Here is a 27,064-nt window from a genome sequence, read left to right as displayed (position 1 = left end):
TTCTTTTTTTTCCTGAAAGTAAATTTGAGCCCTTCTGGTTCACAAACTAGTGTAATGCTGTAGATATGTGGTCCTGGCACTCTCAAGCAGCAGTTGATTAGTGTGATCTTCATTGGCTGACATCCACGGCAAATGTGGGTTTTTTCGTTCTAAAATGTCCATAGAGGGACACCTGGGTGGCTCATTCACTTGAGACTTCCACTCTTGATTTCAGCTCAGGTCATGATCCCAGGGTGTGACTGAGCCCTGCATTGGGATCTGTGCTGAGTGTGGAGCTTGCTTAAGATTCTTTCTCTCAAAGACAGATACCATATGGTTTCACTCTTATGTGGATCCTGAGAAACGTAACAGAAACCCATGGGGGAGGGGAAGGAAAAAGAAAAAAAAAAAAAAAAAAGAGGTTAGAGTGGGAGAGAGCCAAAGCATAAGAGACTGTTAAAAACTGAGAACAAACTGAGGGTTGATGGGGGGTGGGAGGGAGGGCAGGGTGGGTGATGGGTATTGAGGAGGGCACCTTTTGGGATGAACACTGGGTGTTGTATGGAAACCAATTTGACAGTAAATTTCATATATTAAAAAATAAAAATTAAAAAAAAATAAAAATTAAAAAAAATAAAAAAAATAAAAAAAGATTCTTTCTCTCTCCCTCTGCCCTTCCCCCCTTCTCTCTCATAAATAAATAAATAAATAAGCAGCCTATAGAATCCTGCTTTACTTTGCCATGTGAGCACTATCTATATACCACCACAGCCGACATCTTTTTTTTTAAATTTTTGCTTAATGTTTATTTATTTTTGAGAGAGAGAGAAAGTGCAAGCTAGAGAGGCGCAGAGAGAGAGGGAGACACAGAATCTGAAGCAGGCTTCAGGCTCCGAGCTATCAGCACAGAGCCCGACGCGGGGCTCGAACTCACAAACCACAAGATCATGACCTGAGCCTAAGTCTCGGTCACTTAACCAACTGAGCCACCCAGGTGCCCCCCACCTACTTCTTTATCAAAATCTGAGATCTGGAAGGAACTTTGGAGACTATCCTCTTTGACTTAGTCATCCCAGATGCACCTAACACGACTCCAGCAGGCTCTGAGAGTCAGGAGACTTGGGATCTGGGGCTGGCTCTGCCTTTCCAAGGTGTGGGGACTGCTTCGGCCATGCCCATCTACTCAGGGCCTCCTTTCTCTCACCTGCAAAGTGTAGGGTTGGACAAAATCACCTCTCCGGTCCCTTGCCGCCTGAGATGTCAGGACTTTACATCTGGAAAGCTCTCATCTAACTCAACACCTTTGCACTTTTTTCTTTTCTTTTCTCTTCTTTTTTTTCTTTTTTCTTTTCTTTTCTTTTCTTTTCTTTTCTTTTCTTTTCTTTTCTTTTTTTATTGAAGTATAGTTGACACAACATTACACTAGTTTCAGGTATACAATATAGTGATAAGTCTACACATTATGCCGTCCATGTTACACATTATTATGTATGACTACCATCTGTCACCATACAATGCTATGACAATATCATTGACTGTATTCCCTATGCTGTGCCTTTCATCCCTGTGACTTATTCATTCCATAATGGGAAGCCCGTATCTTCCATCCCGTTCACCTGTATTGCACAACCTCCTCAGCTCCTCCCCTATAGCAGCCATTGGTTTGTTCTCTGTATTTATGATCTGTTTCTGCTTTATGTTTGTTTATTTGTCTCAGTTTTTAAATTCCACATTTAAGTGAAATCATATGGTATTGTCTTTCCCTATCTGACTTATTTCACTTAGCATATTACCCTCTAGCTCCATCCATGATCTCAATCTTTTGTATGGCTGAGTAATATTCCATTATATATATGCCAAATCTTTATCCAGTCATCTATCAATGGATGCTTGAGTTGTTTCCATACCTTGGCTATTGTAAATAATGCTGTATGAAACATATAGATGTGTATATCTTTTCACATTAGTGTTTTGGGATTTTTTGGCTAAATACCTGGTAGTGAATTGCTGGATCATATGGTATTTCTATTTTTACTTTTTTAAGGAAACTCCATACTGTTGTCTAGAGTGGTTGCACCAATCGACATTCCCACTGACAGTGCAAGGGATTCCTTTTTCTCTACATTCTCATCAACACTTATGATTTCTTATCTTTTTGATTCTATCTGTTCTGACCGGTGTAAAATAATATATCTCATTGTGGTTTTGACTTGGATTTCCCTGATGATGAGTGATGTTGAGCACCTTTTCATGTGTCCTTTGGCCATCCATTATATTGTCTCCAGAAAAATGTCTATTCAGGTCCTCTGCTCATTTTTTAATTGGGTTATTTCTTTTTTGTTTTTTCTTGTAGTGTTGGGTTGTATCAGTTCTTTATATATTTTGTATACTGACCCTTTATCGGATATGTCGTTTGCAAATATCTTCTCCCATTCAGGAGGTTGCCTTTCCATTTTGATGATGACTTCCTTCACTGTGCAGAAGCTTCTTAGTTTGGTGTTTCCCCAGCAGTTTACTTCTGCTTTTGTTGCCCTTGCCTGAGAATGTCAGAGAAAGGGCAATGTCAGAGGAATTACTGCCTATGTTTTCTTCTAGGAGTTTTATGTTTTCAGGCCTCACAGGTCTTTAAAGCACCTTCACTTTAAAGGTTTTATCTATTGTGGTGCCTGGGTGGCTCAGTTGATTAAGCGTCCCACTTGGGCTCATGTCATGTTCTCACGGTCCGTGAGTTCAAGCCCCACGTCAGGCTCTGTGCTGACAGCTCGGAGCCTGGAGCCTGCTTCAGATTCTGTGTCTCCCTCTCTCTCTGACCCTCCCCCATTCATGCTCTGTCTCTCTCTGTCTCAAAAATAAATAAACATTAAAAATAAATAAATAAATAAATAAATAAATAAATAAATAAAGGGTTTATCTATTATCTCATGACATACCAGAAAAAAAATAAAGCAAATAAAAATACTAAAGTTACCAAAAATTAACGCACCACTCAGAGATAACCATTAACATTTTTTTTGAAAATGAAAAAAAGGCCTCTTGTTTTCTTGGTGTAAAAGAAATATATGTTTACTTTTTAACAAGACAACTCATAAACGTTTGTTTAGAAAACAAAGTGAGACAGGGGTACCTGGGTGGCTCAGTTGGTTAAGCATCCGACTTCAACTCAGGTCATGATCTCCTGGTTTGTGAGTTTGAGCCCCGCATTGGGCTCTGTGCTGACAGCTCAGAGCCTGGAGTCTGCTTCAGATTCTGTGTCTACTCCTCTCTCTGTCCCTCTTATGCTTGTGCTCTGTCTCTCTCTGTCTCTCAATAATAAATAAATGTTTTAAAAAAGTTAAAAAAAAAAAAAGAAAACAAAGTGAGACAGCTGTACCTGCACCACTGAAAGACAAGCATTTTAACAGCTTTGCTTTATAACTTTCCAGACTTCTAAAAGTCCTATGTATACCTATAAATTGGTTTCCACAAAAATGGGCTAATACTATGGATAATCTTGTAACTTACAAATACATATTTGTAAATATATTATGAACATTCTTCCAAGTAAATATTTATAACTTTCAGTGTTTTTAATAAATGTTTTGTTCTTGTTAAATCAAGATCGAATATTCATATCTGCATTGGGTCCCACACAAAGTATTTGTTGGAGCATTTGGATGAACCCTATGTGTCTTTGGTTGCTTTTTTTCAGGATGACCCTGAGACATTTTATTCCTTCAAGTACCAAATCAGGGAGGGAGACTGTTCTGTTCAAAGTGACAAAACATGGCAGGATTGTGACTACAAAGAATCTGCACAAGCTGTAAGTAGGTTGGTTGATGGTTCCCGAGCCCCCAGTTTTCTCCACCAAGACTGTCAGATTTTTCTTTTTTTAGAGCTAGAGATGTTAGTATTGTTAGGCCTCTTTGTAAGGAATGCATGTAAACCCTCCAATGTGTACAAAAGTCAGATGCTTGGTGTCTGTGTTCCCGTTCTCTGTATCAGAGCATGGAGACGCCAGCAGTTAAACAAAGAGAAAGCCCTCCATGAGAAGGGCACTCTAATGACCAGTTAGGACAGCGGGCCAGTCCCCAAAGACACAACAGATCAACACTTGGGCCAAGATCGAGGGCTGGTGAGGGGAGATCACGGGTGCTTTACTTGCATCTGCCTGAGTGTAAATCCTCCTCTGCGTCCAACTAGCTGACCGCTCAGAACTGGTGTGCTGCCTCGTAAAGGGCAGCTAGCATTGCCTGCATCAGGTTGTTGGAGCATGAAATGAGATACAGTATGCAAAGAACCTTCTTTAATAGCCATGGCTATCTTCACCAAATGCCGAAGTGCCTGGCACAGCACGGCTTGATCGCTTGACCTTAATGATGGGGGAGTACGGACAGTGCCCAGAAGCAAGCCGTTCTCTCCACAGTCCCAGGATTCACCCCTTCATGTCACAACACTGGCGTCCTGCACATCATTTCAACGCTGAAATTGAAAGGGAAATCAAGAGGAGAGCTTAGGCTGGTTCTAAGGCACTGCATACATTTTGGTGAAAAGGAAACGTACTTCAAAACCTTGCCTTTATCCTGCCTCTCCTCCAACGTCTCGTGATTTCAGTGGCTTGTAAAAATAAATAAATAAATAATCGTTAGGCTACAAAAGCTCTCCTTCTGGTGCCTCAAAACTCGTTAGAAAATTTTTGGGGGCAAGTTTCAAAAAAAAGGGAAAGTCATATTGAGCCATAGTACTAGGTGTACTTCTCCATTTGAAAGATGAAGATAAATGGTCTCTCTCTCTCTCTCTCTTTCTTTTTCTTTTCTTTTTAGGCCACAGGAGAATGCTCCGCAACCGTCGGGAAGAGAGGGAATACAAAATTCTCCGTGGCTACGCAGACCTGCCAGATTACTCCAGGTAGCTGGCTCTACCTGGGGGGTGCTAGCCGGGGAGGAAATGAACCCTGTCAGTGTGGTGCCAGGAGCACAGCCTAGAAGAAGCCCCCTCCTGGTGGATGGTGGCAGCCTTGGGGGTGGGGCGGGGCCAGGGAGCTGCAGAGTCCAAGGTCAGGGCCAGGATCAGGCCAGTCATCCCCTCAGCACATCCCGACTCCCCTCCCGACTGCAGCATTGTATCCTCTGTGCGCAAAGGCTCTGAGAAGGGCTGAGAAGGCACAAGGGCTGCCTTCAATTATGGGCAAAGAGGGAGGGAGAAAAACATGGGCTTTGAGGTCAAACTTGGCCAGGAATCTTTCTGAGTTCTTCACCTTCTTGGCTTTCCTCTTCCATATCCAGTTCTTACAAGAAGTTGCTTTCAAAGAAAACCAGTCCAAAAGCAGAAAAGAACATACAAGTAATTAAAATCTTTTTTTGCTTGTTTGTTTGGAGTAGGTTTTGATTACGCAGTTTAAGGACTTTATCTCGGAGCATCTGGTTGGCTCAGTAAGTTGAGCGGCCAATTCTTGATTTTGACTCAGGTCATGATCCCAGGGTTGTGAGATCGAGCCCCCTGTTGGGCTCTGCACTGAGCAGGGAACCTGTTTCAAAATTCTCTATCTCTGTCTCTCGCCCTCCCCTGCTCTTTCTCTCTCTCCCTCTCACTCTCTCAAAAAACAAAAAAAAAAAAACCAAAAAACCAAAAAACAAAAAAACACTTTCTCTTGTAAGCAAACTTTATCATCCAGTACACGGCAATTGTATATAGTGAGCGGCAAAGCTTAGCCAAACATTCAGAATGTACTTCTCGGTCCACATCCCTTATCTGAAACCTTTGTAACCAGATGTGTTTCAGAATCAAAAGTCACAATCTTTCTTTTAATTTTAAAAACCTCTCTCTAGAAATGTTGGGGCAGGGTGGAAAATCACTGGGACACAGAAGAGACTCCACCTCTCTCCAGCCCCCCATTAGTCTCCCCTCCCCACCCCCAGTCACAGCTGCCTCAGAGGAGGCTGACCCGCCTCCTCTCTTCTCCATCTCCTTCTGCCTCTTGTTCATTGTTCTTTCTTCTTCCATCACTAGTTCTCTCTCCTTTCCCCTGTATTCCAGTTTTCTAACTTGCCCACCACTGTCACCATAACTGGGGGTCGCCATGACTACTCAGCGGGGAAGTCTTTATTGGGACACACACACTTCCAGAGAGACCAAGAAACAGTTGCAGGGACGGTTGTGTCCACCTGCTAACGATGGAGGACGGGCTGTAGAACACCGCCCACCCGGCCTCCTGATTCTGTTCTGATGGCACTCGCTTGGGCAGGGAGAGCCCACTGGGCGAAGGGGCCTAGGACAGCCCCATGGCTCTTCCCCTTTCTACAGTGGGAGCTTCTACTAACCCATGGGTTAGGGCTATCTGTTAGGAACACTACTTTGTAATTTAATACAAAAGTACTTCTTTTTTAACATGTTACATTGGTTTATTACAATCCCCTCAGTGGTTCCCCATTCTCACAGCAGACCATGCTTAACCAAATTTAGAGGGTCTGTGAATACCCTGAAATTACGTGGAGAGCATTGTGAGTATGCGCATTTTCCTGCGGAGGGGCCGGGTTTTTCATCAGGCTCACGAGGGAGCCCAGGGGACTGGGAATATGGTTAGTAACCCTTGGCCTCCAAGGTGGGGCTTGGGCCCAGTAGCAGAGGACTCTCCACTGACTGTTCTGACCTCCATAGGCCCCCACTCCCCCACCCTCCTGCTTTAAGCCCTGGCAAAATGTATATACACCATGTCCCACTCTGCTGTCCCTGACTCAACTTGCTTTCTTGGGAGCTATCCTTCCTTCTCAGGCTTTATTGCTCATGTTGCCTGGTTGATCTTTTTTTTTTTTTTTTTTTTTTTTTTAGTTTATTTATTTATTTTGAGAGAGAGAATGTGCACAAGCAGGGAAGAGGCAGAGAGAGAGGGAGAGAGAATCCCAAGGAGGCTCTGCACTGTCAGTGTGGAGGCTGATGTGGGGGCTCGATCCAACAAACCACAAGATCATGACCTGAGCTGAAATCGAGAGTTGGACGCTTAACCGATTGAGCCGCCCAGGCGCCCCTACCTGGTTGACCTTGGCCCCTCTTGGCTCGGGCCTGTTCTCCTCAGGAAAGTTTTACTTGAGCTCAGTCTGGGCTCCTGACTTTCCAAGTTGTTGCCAAATTATATTGACATGGCCCATCTGCAGTTCTGACTCTCTCACTCAACTTTGCCCAACTCCTTCACAGCAGTGACCATTACTAACGAATCAACGTACTCACGGTGCCTAGCTCCACACCTGGCACTTGACAACAGGTGCAAAACACCTTTTTTGCATTGAGTTGTACAAAATGTATTATATACCCTGAGCCAGGCTTCAAGGAGTTGTGATTAATTCTAAAAAAATAAATAAATAAGATGTATCTGTAATGTTTTACTTTTTATAAGAGTATAAATTCATGTCACTCTTTTATTTTATTATTATTTTTTTTACATTTATGTATTTTTTGAGAGACATAGAGAGACAGAGCACAAGTTGCGGAGGGGCAGAGAGATAGGGAGACACAGAATCCGAAGCAGGCTCCAGGCTCCGAGCTGTCAGCACAGAGCCCGACACAGGGCTCGAACTCACAAACCGTGAGATCATGACCTGAGCTGAAGTCGGACGCTTAACCGACTGAGCCACCCAGGCGCCCCTCATGTCACCCTTTTAAAAAATGTTTATTTATTTATTTTTGAGAGAGAGGGAGAGGGAGAGAGAGATGGAGATGGAGAGGGGGAGGGGCAGAGAGCAAGGGCGAATCCCAAGCAGGCTCTGCACAAGCAGAAGCCTGATGTGGGGCTCAAACCCACAAACTGATATCATTATCTGAGCCCTTAACTAAGAGTCAGATGCTCAAATGACTGAGCCATCCAGACGCCACTAAATTCATGTTACTTCTATGATTTAAAATTACTTTTAAATAGGGGCACCTGGGTGGCTCAGTCGGTTAAGCGTCCGACTTCGGCTCAGGTCACAATCTCACAGTCTGTGAGTTCGAGCCCTGAGTTGGGCTCTGGGCTGATGGCTCAGAGCCTGGAGCCTGCTTCCGATTCTGTGTCTCCCTCTCTCTCTGCCCCTCCCCCGTTCATGCTTTGTCTCTCTGTGTCTCAAAAATAAATAAAAAACGTTAAAAAAATTAAAAAAATTTACTTTTAAATAAATTTAAAATAAGTGCACAATAGTATGCATGTAAGATGTTCCTAAGTAAATAATATAGGTTTATCTCTCTGGCTAAAAAGTGGTCTTGCATTCTCACTTGGTTTTTTTAACATTTATTTATTTATTTAATTTTTTTTTTGAGAGACAGAGAGAGGCAGAGCATGAGTGAGGGAGGAACAGAGAGAGAGACGGAGACACAGAATCTGAAGCAGGCTCTAGGCTCTGAGCTGTCAGCACAGAGCCCGACCCGGGTCTTGAACCCACGAACTGTAAGATCATGACCTGAGCCAAAGTCAGATGCTTAACTGACTGAGCCACCCAGGAGCCCCTCACTTTTTTTTTTTAACTTTATTTATTTATTTTGAGAGAGAGACAGGAAGAGAGAGCAGGGGAAGGGCAGAGAGAAAGAATACCAAACAGGGCCTCTGCTGCCAGCACAGAGCCCAACTCGAGGCTCAGTCCTATGAACTGTGAGATCGTGACCTGAGCTGAAATCGAAAACCAGTTGCTTAACCAACTAAGCCACCCAGGCACCCCTCGCCTTGTCTTTCTTTAATGTATACTAGGATTTACTGGAAAGTTTACCAGGGCCTTCTAAGTTATCTTATTTAGGGCAGCATATGTGAACGAAGGCTTCAGTCATTAATGCTGCCCTTTTGCCTGCTCTTTGTCAAGCCGAGGGTCCTGTGGTGACAAGCCAGTATGACTGCCTTGGCTGTGTGCACCCCATATCGACTGCGAGCCTTGACCTGGAGCCCGTTCTCAGACACGCCATTCAACATTTTAACAACCACACCGGTCGTTCCCACCTCTTTGCTCTTAGAGAAGTCAAGAGGGCCCACAGACAGGTTTGTTCTTTAATTTTTCATTCCGCACGGTAGTCAGTATTACATGTTCTTTGTAGAGACAGTGCAGTGGAAAAGCCATTCTGTCCTTAGGGTCTTAAGAAAACCTTATTAATACCTCACTACCATGAGGCATACTTGGCTCCAAAAATTAAATTGTATCTAAAAAGATGGCCCAGCTTTCTGGGTACCCTCTAAATCATAGGTTCCATACCATCAGGAAAAAAAGTAAATACTTGTAACTCTGGTCTTTTCGTTGCCTCCATTTGTTAAGCCTTTAGTGACGGTCGACTGGCTCCCTTGCATTTCAGCCTCTAATTACGAAGGACTCACTTTGGTCGGTAACATTCCCTGCTTTTAATCGACCTTCCAATTTGCTTTCATGCAATACATGTGTTTTGCTCAGTTATGTCCATAGCCAGCTATCAGGGTGCAACGGGGCCCAGATAAAGCAGGAGAAATCTCATTGCCTGGCAGTCTGGGAACCTGAGGACCTACTGGTCAAAGTCACCCAAGTTCCAGAGTTTTCTTCATCCATCTAGAACAGCATTATGCATATTTCACAAATTCAGTGGAAGACTTTCTTCCTGCCGCCTAGCTGAGGAAATACTGCTAGGTCTTACTTAAGGAAATACGGTACCTCTGCGTGTAGATTGCATTTGGTTGTTTGATGTGTAGGAGTGTGGTGCGTGCGTGTGCATATGTGCGTGCGTGCACGTGGGGAGGGAGTGAGAGTCATAAAGCACTCAATATTTATTCAGAAATGCCTTCTGCCTGGTAATAATCATCGTTCATATTTTTGAGCCAGGCAGAGCCTACACTCGTCATAACACTGTGAGTGATGTTTAAAGTGCCCTTTAAATATTCAGTCCAAAACTGTTTCAGGTGGTGGCTGGATGGAATTATGAAATTACTTACTCAATTGTGCAGACGAATTGCTCCAAGGAACATTTTCTGTTCTTAACTCCAGACTGCAAGTCCCTTTTGAATGGTGTAAGTAGGCAAAAATCTAATTATAAAGTTCTTAGCATTTTGTGTCCAGTATTTCCAAGCGTGGAAAGTCTCAGCTGTGTGGGAAGACTTAGTCACTAAAATGTTAGGTGACATTCACCGTTCACATTCCCTTGGGGATTCCGAAGCTCTCAGCACTGGTCAGGCTGCCTTACCTACCCAGTCAGAGAATCTGCACATCTAGCAATAGCCCTTACAGATATAAGTGGGGAGTAGGAAGAGCCTGAGACAAAATAATGCCATGATCAAGTTTGTCTTTTCACGCCTTCACTTTCCTATCTTCTTTTCTTCCCCATGTGCTCAATGTCCTGACTCCAAGCTCTACCCAGAACAGTCCCTCATTTTCAACTTGTCTCTGCTTGTTTTCTCACCCTTTCTCCCCTGCTCTGATCTCTAACAAACACATCCCGAGTCTCCATCCCTTATGGACCCTTTCTGAGATGATATCTTTTGGTCTGAACCAAAATTATGTTGAAAGAGAGCATCTCAAGGTAATCGTCATTAGCACATGTTGAGATAGCTAAGTCTGCTTCCGATTCTGTGTCTCCCTCTCTCTCTGCCCCTCCCCCGTTCATGCTCTGTCTCTCTCTGTCTCAAAAATAAACGTTAAAAATATATATATATATTTAAAAAAAGAGATAGCTAAGGCATGAAGACCTCCCCAAGGATATTGGCATTTTAGCCAAAGACTGCTTTAAGCAATGGATGACTTAAATCCAGTAACTTGACTTTTAGGCTTCTAAACTATGGGAAGAAAATGAGGAATCCAGACAGCAAGGTGTTAATTTCAGCCTTATTATTAATAGAAAAACATTGGAAGTAACATATCTTCAGCAGTAGGGAATGGTTAAGTAAATTATAGTAGTATATCCATATAGTGGAATATGTGTGGACATTAAGATTCTGTTTCAAGTTTTTAGTGACTTAGTGAAATGGCTATAATATGTTAAGTAAAAAAAATAAGGTAAAGAACTATATAGACAGATTCATTCAAACGTGTAAAGTAAACATAAGTATCAATAGTGATGAGAAACAAATATGCCAAAATATAAAATATCATTAACCTTCAGGTGGGAATATAGGTGTTTTTTTCTGATTCTTCATACTTTTTGGAACTCTTCAGTCCTTCTCAATGTTTCTGTTGAAGCATATACTAATTTCATAATTGGAAAATTCCCAGAGTGGGAGAAAAAATTTGCAAATCACTTATCTGATAAGGGGTTAGGATGAAGACTATATTAAAAACCCCTACAATGTAACAACAAAAAGACAACCCAATTTAAAAACAGGCAAAGGGATTAAAAAGATATTACTCGGGGCACCTGGGTGGCTCAGTCGATTGAGTGTCTGACTTCGGCTCAGGTCACGATTTCACAGTTCGTGGGTTTGAGCCCCACGTCGGGCTCTGTGCTGACAGTTTGGAGACTGGAGCCTGCTTCGGATTCTGTGTCTTCCTCTCTCTCTGCCCCTAACCCACTCGCATTCTGTCTCTGTCTCTCTCAAATATAAATAAACATTAAAAAAATTTTTTTAAGATATTTCTCTAAAAAAAAACTATAAATGGCCAATAAGCACCATCAGAAGAATGTGAATACAAACCACAGTGAGATGCCACTTCAGATCCAGAGGATGGTTATAATTTTTAATCATTGGAAAATAGCAAGTAATGAGGCAGCTGTGGAGAAATTAGAACTTTCGCATATTCCTGCTGGGAATGCAAAATGATGCAGCCACTGTGGAAAACAGTTTAGCAGTCCCTCGAAAAGAAAAACATAGAGTTACCATATGACCCAGCAGCTGCACGCCTAGGCGTATACCCCAAAAGAATTGAAAACGGGGACTCAAACAGTTAGTTGGATGTCAATATTCATTGTAGCATTATTCCCAATAGCCAAAAGGTGGAAATAACCCAAAGGTCCGTCAACAGATGAATGGGTAAACAAAATGTCATCTATGGATAAGACAATGGAAAATGTTTAGCCATAGAAAGGAAAGAAGATCTGATACATGCTACAAGGTGGATGAACCTTGAAATCATGCTAAGTGAAATAAGCTAGACACAAAAGGACAAATGTATGATTCCACTTATATGAAATACCTAGCATAAGCACATTCATAGAGACAAAAAGTAGATTAGAGTTTATCAGAGGCTGGAGGAGGGAGAATGGGGATTTATTGTTTAATAATTGTTTATTGAGGTGATGAAAATTTTTGGAAACAGTGGTGATGGCAGCACACGACTGAATGCAATTAATGCCACTGAATTGTACATTTAAAAAAAATTTTTTTTAACGTTGATTTATTATTGAGAGACAGAGAGACACGGAGCGTGAGTAGGGGAGGGGCAGAGAGAGTGGGAGACACAGAATCCGAAGCAGGCTCCAGGCTCTGAGCTGTCGGCACAGAGCCCGACGCGAGGCTCGAACGCACAAAACGCAGGATCATGACCTAGGCCGAAGTTGGACGCTCAACCGACTGAGCCACCCAGGCGCCCCTGAATTGTACATTTTTAAATGGTTAAAATAGCAAATTTTACACTGTATCTATTTTACCATAATAAAAAAAAACAGTAAAAAGAGAGGAATCTTCTAAAAAGATATGTTCTCACTACTATTTAACTTTGCCAGTTTGATTCAAGTCTGACGTTCAAGCATCCATTAACACCTCCTGCTGTTACATTTAGTTAACGGCTTGAGGTTACATAAGCCTACATCCTTTCTAGCTTTAATCTATTTGTAAGGCCTCAATTTAGTTTTCTATTTGCAACACAGAGAGACACTCTAAGGCCAGTTGGAGCCACAAAGCCAATCAGATTTTTGGTTCAGCCTCTCTGGGCCTCCACTTCCTCATTTATAAAAGCGTGAAGAACACAGTTGGTTAAGCGTCCAACTTCGGCTCAGGTCATAATCTCGCAGTTTGTGGGTTCAAGCCCCAAGTCAGGTTCTGTGCTGACAGCTCGAGCCTGGAGCCTGATTCAGATTCTGTCACTCTCTCTTTCTCTCACTCTCTCTCTCTGTCTCTGCCCCTCCCTCATTGCACTCTCTTTCTCTCTCTCTCAAAAACAAACATTAAAATAAAAATTTTAAAAGAGTGAAGAAAAACACCTGTCTCACAGAGGTGTTAGTATAGCTCAAGGGCATGAAATAGAAATGAAGTGTTCTGCCCACATTGGTATAGTTTAAGGCCTTGCTGTTCAAAGTGTGTTACAATGACCAGCAGCATCAGCATCACCAGGGAAGCTGTTAGAAAAGTAGAATCTCAACCACCCCCATGCCTTCTAAATCAGAATCTGCATATTAACAAGATCCTCAGGTGATTTGTTTGCATACTAAGGCTTGAAAAGCACCACATAAGAGGTTTCATAAGTAGTTCTCAGGCTATGCTGCATATTAGAATCACTCAGCTAGCTTTAAAAAATGCCTATTCCCAGGCCATTCCCCCAGACGTTCTGATGTAATTGGCCTGGGTGTGTCCCTGGAATCAGAATGATCTAAAATCTTCTCATGTAAACTAAATATGCCGATAGAATTGAGAACCTTTGGGCTACTTCCAGCTTCCTCACCCCATCCAAAATTAAGATATCGTAAATGTGGGGGCGCCTGGGTGGCTCAGTCGGTTAAGCGGCCGACTTCAGCTCAGGTCATGATCTCGCGGTCCATGAGTTCAAGCCCCGCGTCCGGCTCTGTGCTGACAGCTCAGAGCCTGGAGCCTGTTTCAGATTCTGTGTCTCCCTCTCTCTGACCCTCCCCCGTTCACGCTCTGTCTCTCTCTGTCTCAAAAATAAATAAACGTTAAAAAAAAATTAAAAAAAAAAAAGATATCGTAAATGTGGTGTTCGCTGTATCTTTAAAAAATATGACATTATATATATGTTCCTTTATTGGAAATATACATATATAAAAAACTTTAAGAAAATGCAGAAACATAGAAAAAAATAACACTGAATCACACATTCCCAAATATCCAAAGATATCTTAGTATATTTCCCTCTTGTCTTTTTTGTAGGGGACATGGACAATTTTTAGTGATTTTTTTTTGTCTGTATATATATCTAGAATATTTCTCACTAATGATAATCCTAGATTCATTTTGTTTTTTGTTGTTGGTTATTGCTATTAGGAATTAAATCCTTATGTTTGTATTTTTTCTCTTTTAAATAAGTTATTAATATACAACTGTATCAATTTTTATTTATTTTTCTTATATCCAGCAATTCACTGAATTCTTATTAGCTCTAACAGCTTCTCATTGATTCTTTTCATCCAGGCATACAATAATATCTTATGCAAAAAATACCTTTATTTTCTTCTTTCTGATGCTTATTTTTTTGTTCTATATCTCAATGAATTGACCCAAATAGCCAGAGATAATTTTTGAAACAATGGTGATTACACACTGTCATGTTTTAGGCCTGATTTTATTTGGAAAGCCTCTAGAATTTTGTCATTATTTTGCTGTGGGTTCCAGGCAGACATTCATTGTCATGTTAAGGAAGCATCCTTACATTCCTGTTCTTTAAAGAGTTTTGTTCTGTTTTGGTTTGGTTTTAAATAAGGAATTGGTATTGAATTTAGCTTTAGAATAGATGTTAAAATATGATATTAAATTTTTCTAATTTAATCTGTTATGTTGTTTTGACAGCTTTCCTAACAGCGATCTTTAGATTCTTAAACTGAACTCACTATGTGTTTAGTGTTAATTATTATTTAAATATGCTTCTGGATCCTATTTCTAGTTTAGAAATTCTACATCTATATCTACAAATGAAAGTGGCTTAACAGTTTCTGGGTGTGTGTTTGTATGTGTGTTCTATTTTTTTAGGTTTTAATATCTTGATTACAGTTTTACAGAATGAAAATAGTTTGCCACTGTTTTCTTTTCTTTTTTTTTTTTAAGTTTATTTATGTTATTCTAGTAATCTCTATGCCCATTGTGGGGCTTGAACCCATGACCCTGAGATCAAAAGTCATCTGCTCCACCAACTGAGCCAGGCAAGCACCTCTGCCACTATTTTCTGTATTCAGAGACAGTTTATATAACATGGGAATATATATACCTTAATTTTTGAAATTATTCATCCATAAAACATCTCTGTTATTTGGAGGTGGAAAGTAGAATGGAAGTTTAGACTAGGAATAGCATTCTCTCCTTCTTCTCCAGTCATTGGTCTATTCAAGTTTTCTTCTTGTTTTTAAGTCAATATTGGTTATTTATAGTTTTTGAGGAAAGTATTTCTTTGGCATTTAAATGATCATATACTTGTTTATAATATTCTCTTCTATTTTTATACTCCTCTGTATACTTTGCTATGTTGCCTTTCATATACATTTGATTTTTTTCCTTACCTCAAGAGTGATCTTTTGGATTTTTTTTTAATGTTTATTTATTTATTTTGAGAGACAGAGGGAAAGAGAGCAAGCAAGTGGGCAGGGAGTGACAGAGAGAGAGAGAGAGGGAGAGAGAGAATCCTAAGCAGCTTCCTAGTTATCAGCAGGGAGCCCTGTGCGGGCTCAGTCTCACAAATCATGAGGTCATGACCTGAGCCAAAATCAAGAGGGATGTTTAACTGACTGAGCCACTTAGGTGCCCTGGATTTATTTTTTAATGCTAGTGCTTTCTGTTTCCTAACTTATCAGTTTTGAAAAGTTTATAATCTGGCTTTATCTTGTTTTCTCCTTCTTATTTTCCTTGAGCCTATTTATTATTGTTTCCTTTTTGAATTTTTTGAGAGAAACACCTACATTTGGAGTTGTTTTGTTTGTTTCTCATCTCCCTTTTTAAATTACAAAAGCATATAAAGCCACAAGGTAATTCTAAATGGTGCTCTGGCAATATGATGTGGAATTCTCATTTTTCTTCTTTCGTCTCTCACTTTTTTCCTTATCCAAGGAACCCTGCCTATTTAGGCAAATGTGTTTATATTTCCAAGTTGTTTATTTGTTTCAATTTACGTCATTAATTTTCAGGGAGTTTTTTTTTTTTTCTTTTTGGTGCTGAGGCCAAAGAACATGGCCTGTATTGTTTTTGATTTGCTAAATTTATTGAGCCGTTTTTGTGACCTAGAATGGAAGCGATTAAAAATTTTGCATCATACTTATGAAAGTGTCACTTTAAATCATGTGTATTGTGTGAAATTATGATTTAAATAAATCTTTATTATGTTACTCAAGTCTTCTGTGACCTTATTTATTTATTTATTCCATTTGGCCTGTCTTAGGTTTATACTTGTACATTAAATTTTCCCACCACAATGATTTTTTTTATCCATTTCTATTCCTATACATTTTCTGCTTTATGTGTCTTGATCCCATGCTTCCAGACTGTATCTTTTACAAAAATAAAATAATCTTTTTTACTACGTTTGTGAGGTTTTTTGTTACCTTGAATTTTACTTTTTCCAATATTAATTATATTTTAGCTCCTTTTTTTGTCATACTTGCCTCCTATAGCTTTGCTCATTCATTATATTTAACCTTTCTTTTTTTATGATCAGAAATTATACTTGAAGATGCAATACATTAATTTTGTTTTTAACTTAATCTAAAAACCTTTGCCTTTCTAAAAGAAAATTTTATCCATTCATTTATATGGTTATTATTTCTATACTAGGTATTCTTATCATCTCAGAAACCCATCATGTTTCTGTGGGTTTGTGTCTACTGTTCATTGTTGATGCTGTTAACTAATTGTTTTTTATTCTCCCTTTGCGATCAGACTGTGTTTTCTTTTGGTTCTCTATGTGATGATTTGTAAAGTCAATATACTATTTTTAGTATACTAGTTGTTTATTTAAAGCTTCTTAAACATGTGTTAACTTTATGTACCTATGTCCTTTTTAAAAACCAGGATATCGGTGAATGTACAGATCACGCACACGTGGATCTGCAGCTAAGAATTGCTTCTTTGTCACAGAAGTGTGAACTCTATCCAGGTAGGAGCTGATGCGTGCTTGTGCTCTATGCTGCATGTTGGTCCCGGACAACTAGCTAGGTCTTTTCACAGAACTCGTGCTTTGGTGTCTGTCATTTGCCGCAAAGTCTATATGACCAGCAGGTTTACTGAGAACAACTTAGCCCATCTCTGCCCAGCAGTATGGCGGTAGGCATAAGGGAGACTGCTCTGGAAGTAGCCGGAAGGGAATGTGGTGGCAAAAGGGGAAATTGCTGGCCTCTGGGTACAACACCAGCCAGTTTCCTTGTACAAGATGTCCCTAAAATCAGGTGCTGTAAATGGGGAAAGCTGCATCTCATTTTTGACCACTCAGAGTAAAAATAAGCCTTTCAATGAAAGATTTTTTCCCCTACATGTTATAATGGAGGGAAAGGGAAATACTGCAAGATTATGGCCAAGTCCTTATTTCTTATGTCAAGCGTCAGTTTTTCTCATCCTCGGAAGATAGTTGTATACATTTCCTGATGAGAAGCATGACTGAAGCTGCCTGCTCCCCGGAAAAATAGGACTTACATTTTTCCCATAGAGAATCTTTCCTTTAAGTTAAGCATTGCTTTTTGCAGTTTCCATGACAAATGCAAAAACTTAGGAAAAGTACAGCATATCAATTGAGCCACTAGTGTCTCCTGATTGAATGTTTCCCCTAAACACACTTGGCTCTGAGAAGAGGAAAAGAGGAGAGGCAGTAAGGTGAAGGTCAGACAGACAACCTCCACCCACTCACTCCTGGGCCTTGGGCTGTCATGTGATCCTCTGTAAATGACCCTGCAGGTCATGTGCAGGGGAGGTAGTAGGATACACTTCTCCTTCAGTGACACGCTGACTTAAAAGCTGATTTTTTTCAGGAGAGGATTTTATAGAACCGCCTCCCAGTATTTGCCCTGGCTGTCCCAAAGAGATACCTGTCAACAGCCCAGAGCTGGAGGTGGCTCTGAATCATTCCACTGCAAAGCTTAATGCAGAGAATAATGGAACGTTCTATTTCAAGATTGACCACGTGAAAAGTGCAACAGTACAGGTCTGTAAATTATGCTACAAAAATAGTGATCTTATAGCCGATGTGTGACTGGCTTACTAATTTTACCACTGTCCTTGGCTCTGCCTTGAGAACCAGTGTCACGGTGAACAGGATTTGGGAGATTTGAATTTTAAGTCCCAACCTCGCTGCATTCTTTGTGAGTGATCTTGGAAGAGTCACTTAGAACATTTTCTCCATTTTCTCTCTGTAAACGATAGGGGTGAAGATCAAATAAGAACATATATGTCAGTCACTTTTCAGACTCTCAATCGCTCTCTAAATACTAGCAACTATTCTATAATTAACAAAATTCAGTGCTAGGAAAAGCAAGAGTCATTCTTTGCCTTTCTGGACTCATCTCTCTCTGTGGCATCACTTTGTGCCTTGGGCTCAGCCCCATCATCTGTCACTGCCCAGGCTGTCTTCACCCTCTCACCTCCAAGTCGTTTCTCCCCTACCTGGGGGACCCTTCCCTCCTACAAATGTACCCTCTGGGGATTCATCTCTCTTTCCATGCCCTGTCAATAAAGGCAAAGGAGTGTCCTGGTCCAGGGGTTAAGAGACCCAGCTTTACCACAGCACCACCAATGTCCTCAGCAACCCCACAGCCAGCCACTCAGACTCACTCAGCCCTTGTGGCCCCATCTGAAAATTGAGTGCCTGGATTAATGGATCCCAAATTCCTTCCACTCCAGCAACCTATGACCAATGTATTCATGAACAGAGTCCTATGGTAGACCTCAAAACTGGCTTCTGTAAATACCAGCTAAAGAAAAGTCATCAAAATAAAACCAAACTGTTACAGCAAGCCAACATGATCTTTATAATCTGGTGAAAGAAATATCACTAAAAACGAGCTCATACTTTTGACTTAATAATTGAATTTCTAGAAATAGAAACTAGAAGTCGTCTTTATGTACAGTGATATTCGCTGCAGCTTTAACAATAAAAGCCAAAAAGAAAAGGTAAACTGTCAAAATGATCAATAATACAGAGGTGATGAAATATGTCTGGCATGCCCTTCAAATGGAAATAAGCAAATAAGCAGCAGCTTAAAGTATCTTTCTGAGGCGCTCTTGGCGTGTGGGCAATGACCCGTGTTAAAATATGCAGTGGAAAACAAGAAGCCATAAAACTGAACACACATTCATCTTTGAAAAAGTACAGAAAACAGGGGCGCCTGGGTGGCTCAGTTGATAATGCGTCCGACTTCGGCTCAGGTCATGATCTCACGGTCTGTGAGTTTGAGCCCCGCATCAGGCTCTGTGCTGACAGCTTGGAGCCTGGAGCCTGCTTCGGATTCTGTGTCTCCCTCTCTCTCTGCTCCTCCCCTGCTCATACTCTGTCTCTCTCTCTCTCTCTCTCTCTCTCAAAAATAAACATTAAAAAAAAATTTTTTTAAAGTACAGAAAACAATGCTGAAAAGAAACAGGTGCCTCACACTATTCACAGTGGTGGTTTTTAGGTGACAGCCCAATGGGCTATTTATTTCCATCCTTCTAATTTCCTGTTTTAGTTTTTTTTTATAACCGGAAGAAAACCCCTAAATGAATGGTATTAAAGTGAATCAAACCTGACCCTTTGATCTGTCTCCTACTCAGGCACTTATTCCTGCCCCCCCACCCCCCGCCCCCATGTCATTACCCTCTCCCTGGTCTCACTGGCACGTGACCCACACCGAATTCACTTGGGGAAGATATCAATCTGTGCTACTCCTGTTTGTCACCTTTCCTTTGCAATTTACATCTCCGCTTCCCTGTGAATGTCCCTTATTCGTAATGTTGTCGTAGTAGCACCGTCCTCTGCCCTTTATTACATGCCAGAGGTCTGCTGTCAGGGAGAGAACCACTAATTCCCAAGCACAAATATATAGCCGTCTTAGTTGTTACAATTCTCTCTGTAAATTAGCACATCAACGTTCTAGCGTGTATGCGCTAGATGTATGCAAGGATGCCAGGGAACACCACCAGGTAATGCTGTGAATTGAAGGGATCCCACATCCCTTCTTTTGCCAGATCAATTGGGAATGTTGTGAAAATTTCAAACTTAGTTGTAAGAAATTAATCTTTGTTGCTGTTTGCCTTGAAAGAGAAGAATTTGCTCGTAGATCTTCGAGGCACAGCCTTGATGGAAGCAGCCAATTTACTAAAACCCAGTTTATCATTAAGATGACGTTGCTAAGAGCCAACCTCCAAATGACCAACCTGCCAAGTTGCTAGAGATTTATTTTATGGTTTTAGTCTTGCCTTGGCTTTGCATGTTTAGTCCTGTTTGAATGCATGTCCATTTCAAGCTGGTGTCATATTTCAGAAACTGAGAACTTCTTAAATCCTCTATTTTTCACATGTGAATGGCTGTGGTTTCTGTCACATGCTGTTTGTTTTGCCTCACCCCTGCTGCCGCTGCCATCAGTGTTCTTCCCTGCCTCTGCTCAAACGAATATACGTCAAGGATCTGTGTGTGCACATTAAGGAACTTCTCCTTTGACAAAGTCCTAGAAATGTCAAGGGATATGTATATGTCTAAGACGAATCAAATTGCCAAATTACAAAAACATTGGCAATTTTGCCAATTTACATTCGCATCAACTGGATATTTAGACACTGATTAATGGTCTTGAATTCTACTCCTACCAGCAGTAATTGAGGCTGCATGTTCCCCACACCTGGCCAACACCAGGCATCATCGCTGGTTTTCATCTTTGCCAACATGGGAGATTAAAAACGATGTTGCATTGCTTTTTTAAGGTGCATATCCTTGGTTACTAATGAAGTAAATGTTTTTTTTCCAGGACAAATGACCATTTTAACTTCTTTTCTGAAATATCTATTCACGTCCTTTGCACATTGGTTTTGGCGCTGGGCTTTATATTGATCCTACATCATATTTTTCCCAGTTTGCCTTGCTACTTTGCTTACTGTGATTTTTGAGAATCAGTTTTCATTTCTGTATAGTCAAATTTAGACAGTTTTTTCCTTCCTTTAGGTTTCCTTCCTCTGCTTTTCACCTAGGAAAGACCTTCCTCATCCTGAGATCTGATGAATATTTACTTATATCTTTCTAGCTTGTTAATTTAATTTTTAAAATGCATATGGAACTTATATTGCTATATAGCGTTCTCCACTTTAAGAGCAAAACTTGGGCAGGATGGATTTAAGCAGGAAGACTTCTGATAAGAATGATACTTGATGATGATGGCAATATGGATGTGACCTTGAGGCCCTCAAACAGAAGGTCCTCCCCTCTGGACCCTGAATAAAGTTGGGTCTACAACTGTGGTTTGCATTATATGTTGTCAGCTTTCTAAGGCAACATCACATTGATCAACCCTAAGGCTAAAAAATTGGATCAAAGTATACTCTGAAATGAGCAAGAAAATTAATGACCACCAAAGCATAGACTCTAACACTCTCTTAGAACCTTCTTCACCACTTACACATACACTTGGAGTTTTAGAAGTTAAATATTATATTCGTCTTAAGATTTTAACCATGCTTACCCAACAAGACCATGGCAGGAAAGAGGGAGGAGGAGCTTTAGTTCTTCCTACAATTCTGCTTTCCTCACCTGCCTCCCATCATGCTTTCCCCATGTTTTTACAAAGTGTAAGGAGACAGGGAAGCTGTTGACATTTGCTTTTATAAAAATTGGATTCTACTATCACTCCATAACTTCATTTTTTTCACTAAGGGTCATCCCTCCAGGTCAACAGATATGCATGATGTATTCTCTTAATGGCTACATAATCTCTCTCTCTCTCTCTCTCTCTCTCTCTCTCTCACACACACACACACACACACACACACACACACACTTAAATACTAGAATTAAATACCAAATACCTTGGTCTAGAAACCACACCAACTTTTCAATACCTAATAAAAACATTTTTATGCCGTGTATTTTTCAAGGATAGAATAAGTATAGGATATGACATTTTAAAATGACTTAAAAAGCCACACTTGGGACTTGGTTAAAGTCAGAGTGGTTTAAAAACATGATTTTATTTTGTAAATAAATTGTGCTTCTCCTAGACTGAAAAAAAATTGGGGCCATAAATTGCTTAATGGAAGACAGCATTGTGTAATGACTAATGCTGTTGATAGAGATTAAAACAAATTCTTGGGGGTGCCTGGGTGGCCTCAGGCGGTTGAACATCTGTCTCTTGGTTTTGGGTCAGGTCATGTTCTCATGGTTCGTGGATTCAAGCCCTGCATTGGGCTCAACACTGACAGCGTGGAGCCTGCTTGGGATTCTCTCTCTCTCCCTTTCACTGCCTCTCTCTCAACATAAATAAATAAACAAAAAAAAAAAACCAAATTCTTAATATCAAAAAGAAAGAGAAGGAAGCTCAAAAATGCAAATAATTTTTCTAATTCCATAATTTCTATGGTGGTACTAACTCAGTATTTCTCAGTATTTTCAAAGAAAATGTTTAAGTTTTTCTTCCTACTTTTCTTAGATTCCATTACAACTTGCACCCTTGAGTCATTCATGAATTTTGCAGCGGTTGAACAATAAAGCTCAGAAAAATATAAAAATAGAAATTACAGTTTGATTCCACCCCCCATCAGAAAAGGAAATGAGACTAGCCATTAGCCAAATATTTTTCACATGCATACAGATTGAAAGTTTTGTTGTCAAACATTTGTACTTTTCTGTGCAACTCTCATTTGGTCAGTATATAATTCAAATGGCAATATTCTTCCCTAAAAGTCCTTAGGGTAAAAACATATGATTTATTAAACAATATTAATCAGGCTCCTCCTTTGTGCTAATCTTCCAGGTGGTGGCTGGAAAGAAATTTTCTATTGAGTTCACAGCCAGGGAAACCACGTGCTCCAAGGAAAGTAATGAAGAGTTGACAGAAAGTTGCAATACCAATAAATTTGGAGTGAGTAGTAACACAACTGTATACTTGTTCCTTGGAAACCTTTTTGATGTGTTATACTTGTTTAAGCATCTCATGAATAACACTGTTCTCTCTTTTGACTTCTGTTTTCATGGATAGAAAATTCTAGACTGTAAAGCTGAAGTTTATGTGATACCTTGGGAGAAGAAAATTTACCCTACTGTCCACTGTCAATCACGGGGAGAGGTATGATTCTCATTACAGTCAGCTTGGGTCAATGTTGCTCATTCTGACGTCCTATTTGGGGGTTGGAAATAAACCATTATTTAAGTGAATTGGGAAACTATCTTCTTAAATTGGGGAGAACTCTCACATTTCTGTGCTGATCTCTTTATGGCTAGAAATGAGAGCAGCAGCCCTCTTAACTACTTGTCACGCATTGTCAGCATCCCATTGTCAGTGCGTACTCTCTTGGCAAAGTGCACACCCTGCTGGGAGAGTTGACACAAGCTGTGTACCTTCGAGGAGAGCCTGAGACGAGGCACAGCTCTCCAGTGCCCACTGCTAATGTCCAAGGAGCTCTGGAGAAATGCAGATCTCAGCCCCACTCCACATCTACTGACTCAAAATCTGCATTTAACATGATCGCTATAGGATTCATACCCATGTTCAAGTTTGGGAAGCACTGGTTTGCATCGTTTTTTTAATTTGTAAAAGATCCCTGGGAGGTAAGTGAGACTTTCCCCATTGTCAATGTTATGATACTAAATATTACAAAGATGTTGAGGTCCTAAGGTGAATAATAACAGTATGAAGTGCATCTCTGTCCCAGACTCTGTAGTGAGAGCCTCACACATATTTTCCTCCTGACACCTCTATGAGGCAAGTGCTATTATTATCCTATTTACAGATGGGAGAAGTGAAGCCAGCGATGCTTGGATTCAAATCTAGATCAAATAAGAACCCACCCTATTCACTGTCATGCTGATAACTAGTAGGGTCTGACTGGTGTGACGCCCAAAACCATGCTCTTTGCACCGCCAGACATTGCTTCCAACCATCACATTCTCACAGGTAGTGAAATTGTAGGTAGAAATAACCCACAAGTCCGTATCTTCAATGCATTCGGCCTCTTCTCACTCTTTTTCTGACTTAGGTTTTTGCCATGTGTATGTACGTATATAGCCTAACACAAACATTATACAAAGACTGCATTTCAAGCTTGTGAACATGTCCTAATGTGTTTCAGTCCAACAAAGTCATTGTGGATATACACTCCCTAGATATTCAGCTCATAAAAGCCCACATAGGACCTTTTAGGATAAAGACAGTAATTGTGCTAAAAGAAACAGTATCGATGAATAAATAATGTGTTGTGGCGTATATAATCATAGACTTAGAAGGTACGCTAGAGATCATGTAGTTCAACCACCAACTTTCCAGATGAAGAAAAAACTCTCCAGCTTAGATTATTAAGAACAATACCCACAAATTATAAAATCAATCAAAAGAGGAAAAAATACTCATTTCATCCTCTTTTCAATATTAATATAGTGTTTAAAGTCTGGTAGACTTGCCCCATTGTAAACCAAGATAGCGTTGCCGAGATTCAGTCCCTTCTGTCTTCATTGATAGTATGGTTTTCACAGTAATGCATTCATCTTAATATTTCCTGTTTAGACCACATTGATGAAAAGGCCTCCAGGTTTTTCACCTTTCCGATCAGTACAAGTGGAGAAAACAAAAGAAGGAACAACTGTAAGTCCACCCCACACTTCCATGGCATCTGTACAAGATGAAGAGCAGGATTCAGGAAAAGAACAAGGACCCACTCGTGGGCATGGCTGGGGTCATGGAAAGCAAATAAAACATGGCTTTGGCCATGGCCATAAACATGAGCATGACCAAGGCCATAGGCACAATAGGGGACGTGGCCTTGGCCATGGACATCAAAAACAACATGGCTTTGCCCATGGACATCAAAAGCAACATGGCTTTGGCCATGGACATCAACAGCAACATGGCCTTGGTCATGGACATCAACAGGAACTTGACTATGATCTTGAACACCAAGGGAGACATGGCCTTGGCCATGGACATCAAAGGGGACGTGGCCTAGCCCATGGACATACCCATGAGCATGGTCATGGCCATGGAAAATATAAAAATAAAAGAAAAGACAATGAAAAGGACAATGGTTGGAGAATAGAGCATTTGGCAAGTTCTTCTGAAGATAGTACTACCTCTTCTGCACAGACACAAGAGAAGACAGAAGGGCCAACACCCCTCCCTCCCCTAGCCCAGCCAGGTATAGCAGTTACCTTGCCTGACTTTCAGGACTCAGATCTCATTGCAGCTGTGATGTCTAACACACCACCAACTCCCACAGAGATTGATGATGATTGGATCCCTGACATCCAGATAGAAAAAAATAGCCTTTCATTTAACCTGATACCTGACTTTCCAGAAAAAACCTCCCCCAAATGTCCCGGACGCCCCTGGAAGCCAGTTAATGGAATGAATCCAACTGTGGAAATCAAAGAATTTCATGATTTTGATCTCTCTGATGCTTTGTATTAATTTATGCAGCCATGAGTCTTTCTTTAGCATGTCAGCATTCCTTCCCTCCACTGTCTAAATATCTTGATACAATGCACTGAGAGCCATGAAGCTTCAGAACAGCCTAGAAAGAAGGGGTGAGACTCCCAGTGGGGACACCGCCAATCTCTGGATGACATAAAATTGTGTGCAGAACCCTAAATCCTCTCTGGGACTTCCTCAGAAGTTTTCTTAACTAGCACAGAAAATGGACAAACTGATGTGCCTTATGGCCTGTGGCAATTTGCTTTTCTGATGACGAGTGTGTACCTTAAAATGCATGCCATCGATTTTCGTACAAAGATTTGTGACATTCTGAATAAAGTGTGGCATCTGATCCCTGAGCACAAGTGCAAATAAGGGAAGTCAAGAGACTGAATGCTGAATTTCTTAATGGGAAAAAAATAAAAATAATAAAACCTCCAGAGGTTATAAAGAGGGACAAGAAAGAAAGCCAGCGTGGCCAAAGAGAGGATAGGGCGGAAGTAGATGAACTGATTTTCTGTTTCCAAAAGGGCTAGTTACACTACTCCCACATGAAAAAGCTGTCCTGAAAAGTCTCTTTCTGGGTGACAGTGTTTCCTGTAAGCCCATAATCTCCGTTTAGTCATTAAGGAGCCTTTGCAACAAGGCTTTCAAATAGGAGTTTTCTGCCTGTTTATTTGTTGTCCAGACCACATCAAGTAATCCTTAGTTTTTAGCAGCTCTGAGTTTAATGATAAGGATGGAAAGCAGAAGAAGGAATATAGAGGCAGGCTTGCCAAGGAAAACCTTTTTTTAATCATTGACAAGGGAATATCATAAGATGTGATGCAAATTTCATTCAGAAATTTTATGAGGAAATTCCTCTCTGGCCTCCCTTTATGATCAGATCATCTTTTTGCTGTGACATTGAAGGTACTGATTTTTGCAGAGGAGAACAGTATGATCAATGTGATTGTCTCCAAGTGCCTTATACCACGAGGAGGCATTTATTTTCTAAGCCTTGCTATGCTTTTGCCTAGGGAGACAAGATAGGGGTTTAAATGGCTGTGCTTACTGCGGATGAATGTGTCCCTGCTACTTCGATTCATTGGATGCATTTGAACCTCCGAGTTCTTATTTCATTTCAAATATCATCTGTACTTTTAAATAAAGAACCGATGATGTCAGGAAAAAGTCTCGTCTTGTCAACTGGTGGCTTCACCTTTCTTTTACCGAATGATAGCAGATTAACAGAGTTTTACTATACTTACAGAGGCATCTAAGGCCCTGCGAATACATGGGCCGACCTCGGGAGGCAGGGGCCGAGCCAGCAGCTGGGAGTGAGGTCTCTTGACCAGTGGGCAGAACCTTCACGCCTGGCCCAGTAGCCCCAACAACCCCTATCACCAGCCCTGCGTGGAAGGACAAGAAGATGGGATACAATTTACAGAGAAGAATGCCATTTTACTGTTCTGTTGCTGGGTGAAATAAAGTTCAGTCTTGATGCTCTCGTTCCTGGTGGTCTTCTTTTGGCCACACCATCCTCAGCAAAACCCAGTGGGTGGGAGAGCCAGTGCTACGGCTCTGCCATGGAAACTCATAGCCCAACTCTAGAGCGTCCTTGCTAACCAGGGCAGGAATCCTTTAAGTGAGGCTTTGCTAACCAAGACCTCCAGATGGGTGCTCAATACAGGGTTAGCGGGTCAGGTTTCTACCAGCAATCTGA

The 27,064-nt window shown here is 40.9% G+C and overlaps 1 protein-coding gene across 2 annotated transcripts in view; it reads left to right on the top strand.

Moving 5' to 3' along the window:
* The window catches only part of KNG1 (kininogen 1), a 28,710-nt gene extending 1,861 nt beyond the window's left edge, over nucleotides 1–26,849 (top strand). The window contains exons 2-11 of one of the 2 annotated variants that reach the window (XM_007083592.3): nucleotides 3,668–3,778; nucleotides 4,779–4,863; nucleotides 8,775–8,947; nucleotides 9,830–9,937; nucleotides 16,802–16,886; nucleotides 17,752–17,924; nucleotides 22,711–22,818; nucleotides 22,936–23,022; nucleotides 24,457–24,534; nucleotides 26,612–26,849. In XM_007083592.3, the coding sequence (XP_007083654.1) occupies nucleotides 3,668–3,778; nucleotides 4,779–4,863; nucleotides 8,775–8,947; nucleotides 9,830–9,937; nucleotides 16,802–16,886; nucleotides 17,752–17,924; nucleotides 22,711–22,818; nucleotides 22,936–23,022; nucleotides 24,457–24,534; nucleotides 26,612–26,692 (1,089 nt within the window). In that variant the 3' untranslated portion in view covers nucleotides 26,693–26,849. The remainder of the gene's footprint in view (nucleotides 1–3,667; nucleotides 3,779–4,778; nucleotides 4,864–8,774; nucleotides 8,948–9,829; nucleotides 9,938–16,801; nucleotides 16,887–17,751; nucleotides 17,925–22,710; nucleotides 22,819–22,935; nucleotides 23,023–24,456; nucleotides 24,535–26,611) is intronic. The other variant, XM_015538113.2, reaches the window with a different exon arrangement.
* The last annotated feature ends 215 nt before the right edge of the window (nucleotides 26,850–27,064 follow it).

This window comes from Panthera tigris, chromosome C2 (genome assembly GCF_018350195.1).
Source record: "Panthera tigris isolate Pti1 chromosome C2, P.tigris_Pti1_mat1.1, whole genome shotgun sequence".
In the NCBI taxonomy this organism is placed as follows: domain Eukaryota; kingdom Metazoa; phylum Chordata; class Mammalia; order Carnivora; family Felidae; genus Panthera; species Panthera tigris.
The sequence above is the reverse complement of the archived record's forward strand: the minus strand, read 5'-3'. Positions and strand labels throughout refer to the sequence as shown.